An 11,814-nucleotide genomic window follows, 5' to 3' on the forward strand; every position below is an offset into this window, starting at 1 on the left:
ATGACCTGAGCCAAAGGCTGACGCTCAACAGACTGAGCTACCCAGGCGCCCCCAAAATTTCCTTTTCTTGAAAATTATGTTGAAAAGATTCCTGAGGCCACCAAAGGAGAACGTCCAGGTTTCTGGAAGCAACAATAATGGAAGGAATAAGTGAATTGCAGATATATTTTGTAAAAGTTAATATTATATGGGCTCCTGGGTGGCTCAGTCAGTTAAGCAGCTGCCATCAGTTCAGGTCATAATCCCAGGGTCCTGGGTTCCCTGCTCAGTGGAAAGCCTGTTTCTCGCTCTCTGCCTGCTGCTCCCCTACTTGTGGGTGCTGTCAAAAATAAGTAAAATCTTAAAAAAAAAACAAAAAAAAACTAGTAGGGGCGCCTGGGTGGCTCAGTGGGTTAAGCCTCTGCCTTCAGCTCAGGTCATGATCTCAGGGTCCTAGGATTGAGCCCCACATTGGGCTCTCTGCCCAGCAGGGAGCCTGCTTCTTCCCCCTCTTTCTCTGCCTACCTCTCTGCCTACTTGTGATCTCTCTCTCTCTCTGTCAAATAAATAAATAAAATCTTTTTGAAAAAATTAAAAATAATGAAAAAATTTAAAAAACTAATTATACAAAGATAATTTAAGATTTTTTGATATACCTTTTACCAGTTGCCATATATATTTTGGTATACTTCTACCAATTGCCATATGTAGAGGCAAGTGAGCAATAATATGCTCAAAACTTTAATCTCAGCTCACTGGATATAGCCTTCTTATTTCTGGACTGAATATTGTAGGTACATGAGAGCTTTGTCCTTAAGTCTTAGACATTTATACCTGGAGTGTGTATTCTGTCACTTCTAATTTTACTTACTGATATTGTTATTGGTCAGGTTACACCCCACTGCCTGTCTTTTAAAAATGTTTTTTTTTTTTTTTTAAGTTTTTTTTTCTTTTTTTACAGAGTTCACAAGTAGGCAAAGAGGCAGGGGGGCTGGAGGGGTGGGGGGAAGGAAAAAGGCTCCCCACTGAGCAGAGAGCCCAATGTGGGGCTCAATCCCAAGACCCTGGGATCATGACCTGAGCTGAAGGCAGAGGCTTTAACCCACTGAGCCACCCAAGCACCCCTTAAAAATCATTTTTTTTAATATTTTATTTATTCATTTAACAGAGAGAGAGAGATCACAACCAGGCAGAGAGAAAGGCAGGGGGAGGGAGGGTGGGAAACAGGCTCCCTGCTTAGCAGAGAGCCCAATGCGATGCTCGATCCCAGGACCCTGGGATCATGCATGACCTGAGCCGAGGCAGAGGCTTAACCCACTGAGCCACCCACCCAGGCACCCCTTAAAAATCATTTTAAACTGGGCATCTAAACATACCAAACTTCAATTCAAACATATGAGTTACTAGATTACAATAGAGGATAGTAGAGTACTTTTTTTTTTAATGGTGTTTTAACTTTTTTTTTTTTTTAAGATTTTATTTATTTATTTGACAGACAGAGATCACAAGTAGGCAAAGAGGCAGGCAGAGAGAGAGGGGGAAGCAGGCTCTCTGCGGAGCAGAGAGCCTGCTGTGGGGCTGTATCCCAGGACCCTGGGATCATGACCTGAGCTGAAGGCAGAGGCTTTAACCCACTGAGCCACCCAGGTGCCCCAGTAGAGTACTTTTTAAAAACTGTTGCATTTGTAGCTCCTGACTTTTTTCCTCAGAGAACAATTGGGTTAGTCTGCACCATAAAGCAGCAGCTTAGAATAACCAATTTCACCAACAGAAAACCTATTTTATTTGTCAAAACACTTCCCTTTCTACATATCCAGATACTTAATTTTAAAGGTTTTGTTTCTTCCATAGGTTGGTTTTTGTTTTTGTTTTTTCTGAAAGTGTCAGATTTCTTTTGCCTGGTTTTACAACCAGTCTAAAGAAAACAGTCATTCTGGAATATAGTCCATCTTCTGAGAAACACTGAGAAGTCAAGCTATCAGGTTGGTGTTTTCTATGATTTTATTTTCTTTCCTTTGCGTTTCCTTTAACATTGTTTTCTCTTTAGCCATACAGTCTTTTCTTTTTTTTTTAATCTTTTGGTTTTATATATAAAACACTTTACAATACAGTCAACACACGGCAATGCCTTGCATTTCCTTCTCTTTTCTAATTTTTTAAGAAAAAATATTAAAGACCATTGTGCAAAATTCCTCATTTGAGTCTCTATTTACTATGTATTGTTCAGTTTTTAGGTTTGGAAAACAGTGGGTCAGTTAAAATTCCTGAATACAAAATTACTAAAGACTCAGTCTACCTTAAGAACTCAGAACCAGAGTATAAAGACTGGTATTATGCTTTCAAAAAGAGATGTTTCAAGCTTCCAATATGCCTACCATTAAAGTATTTTAATGCTTTAATATTAAAGCTCTTGGATAAAGCGTTACATATTGTACTCATATAAAAGTATAAATGTTTTGGGGCATCTGGGTGGCTCAGTCATTGAGTGTCTGCCTTCAGCTCTGGTCATGATCCCAGGGTTCTGGGATTGAGCTCCAAGTCGGGCTCCTTGCTCAGCAGGAAGCCTGCTTCTCCCTCTCCCACTACGCCTGCTCGTGTTCCCTCTCTCGCTGTCTCTCTCTCTCTCTCTAAAATAAATAAAATATTTAAAAAAAATAAATAAATAGGGGCGCCTGGGTGGCTCAGTGGGTTAAAGCCTCTGCCTTCGGCTCAGGTCATGACCCCGGGGTCCTGGGATCGAGCCCCACATCAGGCTCTCTGCTCAGCAGGGAGCCTGCTTCTCTTCTCTGTCAAATAAATAAATAAAATCTTTTAAAAATATAAATAAATAAATAAATGTTTTTACACTGTATGCTAACTGGAATTTAAATAAAAACTTAATTTTAAAAAAAATCAAGTCTTTTTTTTTTTTTTTTCAAAATAAATATTTGATTCTTGAAGACAGCAGAAACATGCTCAAAGACCATTGACTTCCCTATTCTCTGATTTTAGCAACTCATCCATTTGTGAGAATTGTAGAAACAAAGGTCACAGAACTGACTTCCGTCTCCAGACTTGCCCAATTTATAAAAAAATCCAAAGAAAGAAAATACATCCTTCCTTAGTCATTAACAGCAGAGAGAAGAGTTAGTGGGCTTGATGGAAAAGAAAGTGAAATGGTCAAAATAGCTTTACTTGTCTATGAAGATGATTGGCTATTGCTGGCTCCTTCTTCTGAAGTTAAATGGACTGCGCTGACAAATCTTCCAGATCGCACATTTACTTAGAAAAAATAATAGTAAGCACTTTCCAAGTAATGTACATATATTACCTAATCTTCCTAACAATCCTATCAAGTAGCTACTATATCCCCCTTTTTAGATGGGGAAACTGAGGCACAAACTGGTTAATTAAATTGCCCAAGGTCACTATGAGGTGACAAAGCTGTGATTCAGACAAGTATAGCTAGAGTCCATGTTCTGTGTATGTGTGTGTGTTTTAAGTTTATTTAATTGATCTCTACACCCAGCATAGGGCTTGAACTCATGAACCTGAGATCAAGAGTTGCATGCACTTCCAACTGAGCAAGCCAGGCACCCTTACAGAATTCATGTTCTTAATCATTCCACAATATTGCCTCCCCTATCTGAAAAAAATTTCAGAATTTCTCATTCCTGGTAAGCTCCACTATTTCATTTAATCCTAATTCACTAATCCTCACTTCAAAATAGTTTTTAGAGCATAACGTCACTGCTTCTCTTAAAAGGCAGCCACAATTGTCCTAAAGCCTTTAGTTCAAATAGTTTTGCTGGTTTAGGTAATGTATTTGTTGAGTCTTTTTGTAGGGCTGAGAGGGCAAGGGGATCAGGACCCATGGCCTTTTCATGAACAAACCACTGAATTTACATTCTACTCTCAGGAATATTTACAGTGTAAAGCAAGAGTAATTAACTTGGGGTCCAGGACTACTAGCATGGATGAGTTTCGGGATATCTATTTGCCCAAAACAGCAGGCAAAAAGAATTGTATATATGCCTATGCGCTTTTCTCTGAGGAGTGTAATCTAATAGTTTCAACATCGATCTAAATTGTGTGTTCCAAAAATAAAATAATTGAGGGTTAACCTCAGTCACTGCTATCTTACAATGATGTGACTACAATCTGTGGCGTTCCATATTATTTAGTATCTCCTATTTCCCTGCATTAGTTGAAAAAGGGAAATCAAAAAGTCACTATAATACCGCTGTGGCTACTTTACTGACCAGAGAGCAGAGGTTGCTTCTCTGACTACACTTTCCTTTCGGGTATCAAAAATGCCTCAACTCAGGGGACGGGAAGGAGTCGGCTATCTAAGGAGTGCACGGCTCGAGGTTGAGGTTCCTGCCAATCCAGCGCGTCCTGTTCCGAATTCTTACCCTTATTTAGACCTCATCACCACCCCAGTCCGGGAACAGTAGGACGGATCACTCAAAGGAAGTGACTGCTGGCAGCTCCTGACCCGGAATCGGATCCTGGTCCCGCCCCCTCTGCCAAGCTTCCTTCTGCAACAGGCGTGGGTCACGCTCTCGCTCGCTCTCTTTCTGCCGCCATCTTGGTTCCGCGTCCCCCGCACAGTAAGTCCTGTCTTCGCCGCAACTCTTTATCCGCAGCCATCCTCCTTTCTTGCGGACTAAGCCGCCCCAGAGACTAGGAGCTAAGGGGAGTTGGTGGCTTTATGGGGCTGCTGGGTTCCTACTTGGCCCTGGGAAGTGTGGCCTTGGGGCCTCCGGACAAAATGGGGTCTGCGGTTGATGTCCTGGCAAAAGCAGGGTAGAAGGGCCGCCTGCCGCGCCTGGAGGACAGGGCTGGCGACATAGAGCCGTTGCGGTGTGGGGGGCGGAAGCGGAGTGTGTGTGGTATAGGGAACGGCTTCACGAGAACCCAAAAGAGGTTAAGGGGGTCACAGCCTTGGAACACCCCACCCCCGCGCGCGCGTACACACACACACGCCGTTCTTAATTGTGACAAGTGAGTGTTGGGACTTTAGGCACTCTCTTTCCCCTCCTGGTTCCCGAAAGTCCGGCAAACGGGAGACGTGGTGGTCCCAGCCCAGGCGACGTGAGTGTAGGAGGTGGTGCAGGCTAGCGTCTGAAGTCACCCGCGGTCGCGAGCCAGACCGGGATCCTCTCCCAGGGGTTGAGAACGCAGTGCTGAGTGTTGCCTCTGTGGGGTTTAGAGTGTAGAATAAAAGGAACCCCTTGGCCACTGAAGGTTCATTCTCTGCGGAGTAAAGAGAGGTAGAAGGTGATTAGCTTGATCCGAGATCTGAGAGTCACGTCTTATTTCTTACCTATTCCCAGCTGCTTTGGGGAGGATTGTCCTGAAACGTCCTCGTAATTTTTTTTTTTTTTTTTTCCCCCTTAACAGCCCTTCGCAGAGTTTTTAAGAATATTTGACTCTGGGTTGGGCAGCAGAACGGATCCCAGTCAATTCAGGCCTCCTTTTTATTCCCTTCAGAAATGCCTGGTGAAGCCACAGAAACCGTCCCTGCTACAGAGCAGGAGTTGCCACAGCCCCAGGCTGAGACAGGTAGGTTCCCCTAGTCCCCTTACTGTTCATTAAAATTTTAAGACTGACCCTAAGACCATTTGGTGGGTAAAATGGCAAATGGAATACCCTTGGTTTTTTCAGAGTTAACTCATTAAAGATGGCTGTAGCTTTACCAGGGAGGAGAATCCGTGATACTACTGCCGTCCTGGAGGGACTTCATTAAGGAATGGACTATAAAGAGATATTTAAGATCCGAGAGCATAAAAGGCTCCCAGGCCTGCATTGTAGATTATGGCAACTACCTCATAGGTCGTACTGGGGAGCCCTCAACTCACAGTAAAACTGAGCAGGGAGGAGGGGGCTCAGTGATTCTTACCTATTAGAACTGGATGACACACTTGCAGGCCAAGGAGACCTGAGCTTTGTGAAGATGCAGCCAGCAAGTTGCATCAAGGTTTTAGATGGCAGAGCTTGGCATTGTGCCTTTGTCACATGTCTGGATGAGATGTGTGCTGGTGGTAAATGTGTCTTACTGGGCCGCAGGGCCCTGCTGGGTTGGTTCACTTATTTTATCAGTTGGTACTAAGATGTTTATAGTGTGCTGGAATCAACAGCTTGCCCGGAACCCAAGATTGAAATAAAGTTTTCCTTTGACTGCTCTTCAGCTTTGAAATTAATGGATATAAACATAGTATAAAGGCAGGTTTCAAATTCTCATTAAAATACTTCTCTAGAAAACTCGAGAGGGTGTAGTGAAAAAATATTTAATGATGTTCTTGCTATGTCAGTTGTGCTGAAATAAATGAAGAGAATCTTCAGGCCGTAACTTCCATCCTCACTTTTTCTTACTATAAACTTTTTTTTTTTACTTTTTTTTTTTTTTTAACCCCACCTGTCACTTAAGCAATTCCTTTCCCCTTCTGGACTTAAAATAGAGTTGTTTATAGTTGAAAGCATTGAGGTTCTCTCTCCCCACCTGTCTGATTTTAGCAGCTGAGAGGATTAATACAGCTGCTAGAAAAGAAAAAGGAATGGGCCTCTAAGCTAGTGAACAAGCTATATGAAATCCTTGAGGTACAGGGGACTTAATGGAAAGAGAAAATAAAGGACTGATCTCTAAAAGATCCTATAATTCAATACTAATCAAAACCTTATTGAACAACTTGATTTTACAAATGTGGAAACTGAAATTTAGATGAATTTGTTTCAAGCCTCATGCCATTTGCTTCTGAAGTCATCCTTAGTGCTGTTAAGCTTATTTCTGAATAGAGCTTGCACAGTAGGTTTAGTAATATTAAGGGAGGGCCAGTGGTAAAACGCTGAATTTTTTCTTAATTAGGTAGTTGTTATAACGAATGTGAAAACGAGCCCAAGGAATTGGTTATGGTGTCTAAAGCAAGTAAATTGGGCTTTAACTAACCATCTTAGAAGTCTAGTTAGAGGAAAACATTCTAAGTTTCAAATTCTGATTCATATGTTTGGAGGCATTTGCCCTTTAATCGTGAGATTTTTACCTACCAACTCTCCAGGAAAACCTGGTTGAGCCACCTGTCCTTTCTGGAGTTGGATACTCTAACTAGAATTAGTGGTGAATAAATTGTGAGTTTTTATCATTCAGGAAATCTTTTTTTTTTTTTTTTTTTTTTTTTTATTTATTTGACAGAGATCATAAGCAGGCAGAGAGGCAGGCAGAGAGAGAGAGGAAGGGAAGCAGGCTCCCCGCTGAGCAGAGAGCCCGATGCAGGGCTCGATCCCAGGATCCTGGGATCACGACCCGAGCCGAAGGCAGCAGCCTTAACCCACTGAGCCACCCAGGCGCCCCTCATTCAGGAAATCTTACTGAGCTTTACTGTAGTGCTGAACATTGGTCTATTTTGGCAGAATGACATACTTATCCAGATTAAGGGGTGGAGAGCCAGTGTATTCTCCACTCCAATTCCCTACTTCCAAAATAGAACCACAGTCTGGTTTAACAAGTTGGCCTACAGTTTCATAATACAGCCCTTACCCTTGTGACTAAGCTCTCTCCCTAGCAGTCTAATTCATCTTAAATTGATGTCTGAAGAGCTAACAATACCTAGGAAAGTGTGTGGACATTATGAAATACAACCCATTTGTGGTTGATTTTTTGTTTGGGGTCAGTAGGTAAACTGAGGCATAGGGAGGCAAAGTGACTTAGTATTTAACACTTAACACAAAATTGTATGTCAACACCACCTTCCTAAAACTTTATTCTTTTTTTTTTTAAGATTTTATTTATTTATTTGACAGAGATCACAAGTAGGCAGAGAGGCAGGCAGAGAGCGAGCCAGGGAAACAGGCTCCCTGCTGAGCAGAGAGCCCAATGTGGGGCTCGATCCCAGGACTCTGGGATCATGACCTGAGCTGAAGGCAGAGGCTTTAACCCACTGAGCCACCCAGGTACCCCCTAAAACTTTATTCTAAGAGTCAGGTTTTTCTTGACCTAGTGAAAGCCTGAGCATATAAAGACTTGGTTTGTTGCAGGGGTGAGGGGAGAGTCGTTTTTTGTTTTTGTTTTTCATTCAGTTCCGGCTCCCCATCATTATCAGCACTCACTGCCTGCCTTGTTCCAATTTTCAGTATCTGTTTCAGTTAGTTCGTGATCCTTGACAGTAGAACATCTATTCTACTGGTATTCTATGGCCTGTAAGAAAGACTTTGGGTTCATTCAAGGAGGGAAGGGAGGGCACATCTGGGAAAGGGTGGAAAGCATGCTGTTCCCAACCCACTGCTAGGCCTGTGCTCCCCATTTAGAGACTAATAGGCTGCTTAGACTGTTATCTCCACCTTAAAATAGTTTGCTTGTCGGGGGGCGTAGAACTTGGGAAATGTGGGAGATGGGGAGAGGGATGTATTCTTAATCGACCACTGAAGTATATTTGGGGAAGGTTGCTGTTGCCTGTCACCTTTGTCTAATCCTGTGCGGTGACTTTCATCCTCGGATTAAAAATTCCGTGTTTCCTGTGAGGCATGTTGTACCAACTTGGGCTGCATAACTCACCTTTGTTTTTTTCCTTCCCTTTCCTTCTTTATCCCCTTTTTTGCTTTTCTCCTCCAGCTGTGCTTCCTGTGTCTTCAGCCTTGAGTGTCACTGCTGCCTTAAGGCAGCCTGAATCTACCCTACCCTCTCCTTGCTCCCTGGCCCCCCAACAGTGCCCTCTGGCAACCCCTAACCAGGCTTCCCCATTCCTTCCTCCCTCTAGTGTTGTCTCAACCCCTTTTGAAGCTCCTTTTCCACAATCATCCTCTGGAACAATCCTTCCTTTGGGAGTTGCCCCTTCCCCCACTGACACCCCAGTTTTCCTACCAAACCTAATAGGGCCTCCCATCTCCCCAGCTGCCTTAGCTCTGGCCTCTCCCATGATAACTCCAGCTGTGAAAGATGCCCATTCCTCTTCAGCTCCCTTGGCTCTGGTGGCCTTGGCTCCCCACTCAGTTCAAAAGAGCTCTACTTATCCACTTAACCCTCTTAATTCACCTCCTTTGATTGCTGGGGCTGAGTCAGGGTCAGTAACATCTCTGTCAACTCCCATTGTTTCCTCAGAACCAAAGACCTCTTCTATTCAAATTCCCATGCAAGTAGGCCCTAATCTAAAAGGCACCCCTATCCCTCCAGGTATAGTCAGTGCTGTTCCTTCCCATCTTGGAACTCCCTTGGCCTCTGTTCAGTCTGGAGCAGCCGCATGTCCTCAAATGCCACCCACCACTACCCCAGCCGTCACTCCCCCTCAGTTCAAAGGCATCCCTGTTTCCTCAGCTCTGACTTCTCCACAAAACCCTGAAAGCCTCAGCGTAAAGGGACCCCTTAATTCACCTGCTACATTACCTCTTTCAACCCAGTCTATATCTGTGGCTCCCAGCGTCACTCCAGTTTTCCTCACTTCTCTGGGCTCTCATCTAGCACCTTTACATCAGGGTTCTCTTGATTCTCCTGTTCGACCCTTAGGTCAAACAGGTCCTAATGTTCTGTCAAATCCTAAAGTGGATGCCATTTCTGCAGCTCATTCTCCCATTGGGGCCTCTTACCCTTCTCAGAGATCTGTAATTTCTCCACTTCCTTCCAGAAATGAGGTGGCTTCTACTTCGGAGGCTCCAGCTTCCCCTCTGGCTCTTTCTATTGAGAAAGAACCCCCTGCTGTCACTGGTATAGCTTCCTTCAGTCCTTCTGGCTCATCAGACTTAGCCACCTCTTCTCCATTATCTCCTACAGCCTGTCTCATTCTGAAAGGCTCTCCTAATGCCACTCCTCATCAGCCTTTGGTGACCCAAATTCCTCCTCCTCCAGGGAGTCCGAGCTTGAAAGAAGCTCCTCTTTCTTCTGTTGGAACTATCCCATTCGTTATGACTAATCCCTCCACAATTTCTGCAACACCTACTACCCTTGAGGTAGCTACTTGCATGTCTCCTCCAGTTTCATCAGATCCCATAAGTAATAAGGACTCAGCTTCCCGCACTGCCTCGGTTATGGCTCCTGGGGCTCCCAAAGAGCTTTCTACTCCTCAAGTAACCCCTCTGGGAATACCAGTCCCCCCTCCTCTCTCATTCTCTGAGAACCCCAAAGGTCTCCCTACATCAGCATTGGTAAAGTTACCAAAACAAGGAAATATCCAAACTGAACTTCCCTCTCTTGGAGCCCCTGTGTCACGAGAACAGGCAGGACTCCCTACCAAGAAAGACTCGACTCTAATACCATTAGTACTGGCAACCCCCAAAAATCCCCCCTCTCCCCAAACTATATCATCATCTCTGGAGATAGCTCTTCCTCCTGAAGCCTCCTTAGCAAAGAAAAGCCTTGTAGAGCCTCTCCCTGTAGTTACGTCAGCAAGTACTGCTCCCTCTCCTCTGGGTGTTAACTCCCCAGCCTCTATAATCAAGACAGACCCCAGTAGTCTGCCTCTCAAAAGTTCTCTCACCACCCCAAGCATAGCTACATTTCCTCTGGAACGTGTTGCTACTGCGGAAGTGGCTCCTGCAGTTACCAAAGGTACCTCCACTACAGCCAGTCCTTTTCTAGATATCTCTTTATCTCATAAAAGCCATCCAGGTAAGAAGGGTAGTTCCACTCTTACTTTACCTGTGGTTCCTCCAGTCTCTGAAAGTTGTCCTGTGGCTCCAGCTGTGACTTTATCCCCCCAGAATGTTTCTGCTTTTCCAGCTGCCATAGCACTAGCCCCAGAAATTCCCAAGTCTGAGCCCTTTCCCTCTCTTCATCCTCAAGGTGCAAAGAAAGTTCACGGTATTTCTCATACCTCAGCATTGGCACCTGTGGCTTCCTCTCCTGAAGGGCACCCAACCAAGGACTCTGGTGCTTGTGCTTCTGTTAATGCATCTTCAAAAGGAACTTACTTAGCTGACTCTCCATCTCCTTTAGGGACTAGTGTGTCTCCTCAAACTAAAAGACGTCCAACCAAGAAGGGTTCAGCTCCTTCTACTACCTTAACCCTTTCTCCTCTTTCGAAAAGTGTTCCTGCTATCCCTGATACTCCTGCTGGAAATCACTCCTCCCCTATTTCTCCAGTTGAAGCGTCCTTTCTTCCAGAGGCCAATCTTTCTTTTCAAGTCCCTAAAGGGTCACTGGCCAAGAAGCATTCCCCCACTCTTTCCCCCAAAGAGACCCCAGGTACCCCACCTCCCAAAGAGGCCTTCACTCCCCCAGCTATAGTTACTTCCTCCCCCAGAGGAGCCCCAGCAACTTCATCCTCCAAAAAGTCACAAGCAGCTCCAGCCCCCAAAAGAGCCCCAGCTACTCCATCTCCCAAAGGGACCCCCACTGCCTCAGCTGTGGCTCCTTCATCCCCCAAAGGGGACCCAGCAGTGACTCCTTCCTCCCCCAGAGGGACCCCCAACCCCCAAGCTGTGGCCCCTCCCTCTCCCAAAGAGTCCCAAGCAACTCCAGCCCCCAGAAGAACCCCAGCTACTCCATCTCCCAAAGGGCCCCCCACTGCCCCACCTGTGGCTCCTCCCTCCCCCAAAGGGTCTCAGGCAACTCCAGCCCCCAAAAGAACCCCAATGACTCCATCTCCCAAAGGGGGCATAGCAACCCCATCCCCTGAAGAGGCCTCTACTCCCCCAGCTATGACTCTTTCCTCTCCCAAAAAGTCCCCACCTACCCAACCTCCCAGAGAGGCCCCCACCTCCCAAGCTCTGCCTCCTCCCTCTCCCAAGGAGTCTCAAGCAACTCCCCCCAAAAGAGCCCCAGCTACTCCATCTCCCAAAGGGACCCCCACTGCCCCTGCTGAGCAGAGAGCCTGATGTGGGGCTCGATCCCAGGACCCTGGGATCATGACCTGAGCCGAAGGCAGAGGC

General features: G+C 45.2%; 1 protein-coding gene across 1 annotated transcript; it reads left to right on the forward strand.

Moving 5' to 3' along the window:
• Positions 1–4,497: 4,497 nt before the first annotated feature.
• On the forward strand, positions 4,498–11,346 carry LOC111160122 (nascent polypeptide-associated complex subunit alpha, muscle-specific form-like; the record flags this gene model as incomplete). The annotated part of the gene is made up of 3 exons (XM_022522964.1): positions 4,498–4,571; positions 5,455–5,526; positions 8,567–11,346. Coding segments are annotated over exons 2-3 (2,850 nt in total), but the record flags the coding sequence as incomplete, so codon positions are not given.
• Between the last annotated feature and the right edge of the window lie 468 nt (positions 11,347–11,814).

Source organism: Enhydra lutris, unplaced genomic scaffold (assembly GCF_002288905.1).
Source record: "Enhydra lutris kenyoni isolate GAN:26980312 unplaced genomic scaffold, ASM228890v2 scaffoldscaffold74, whole genome shotgun sequence".
Classification (NCBI taxonomy): domain Eukaryota; kingdom Metazoa; phylum Chordata; class Mammalia; order Carnivora; family Mustelidae; genus Enhydra; species Enhydra lutris.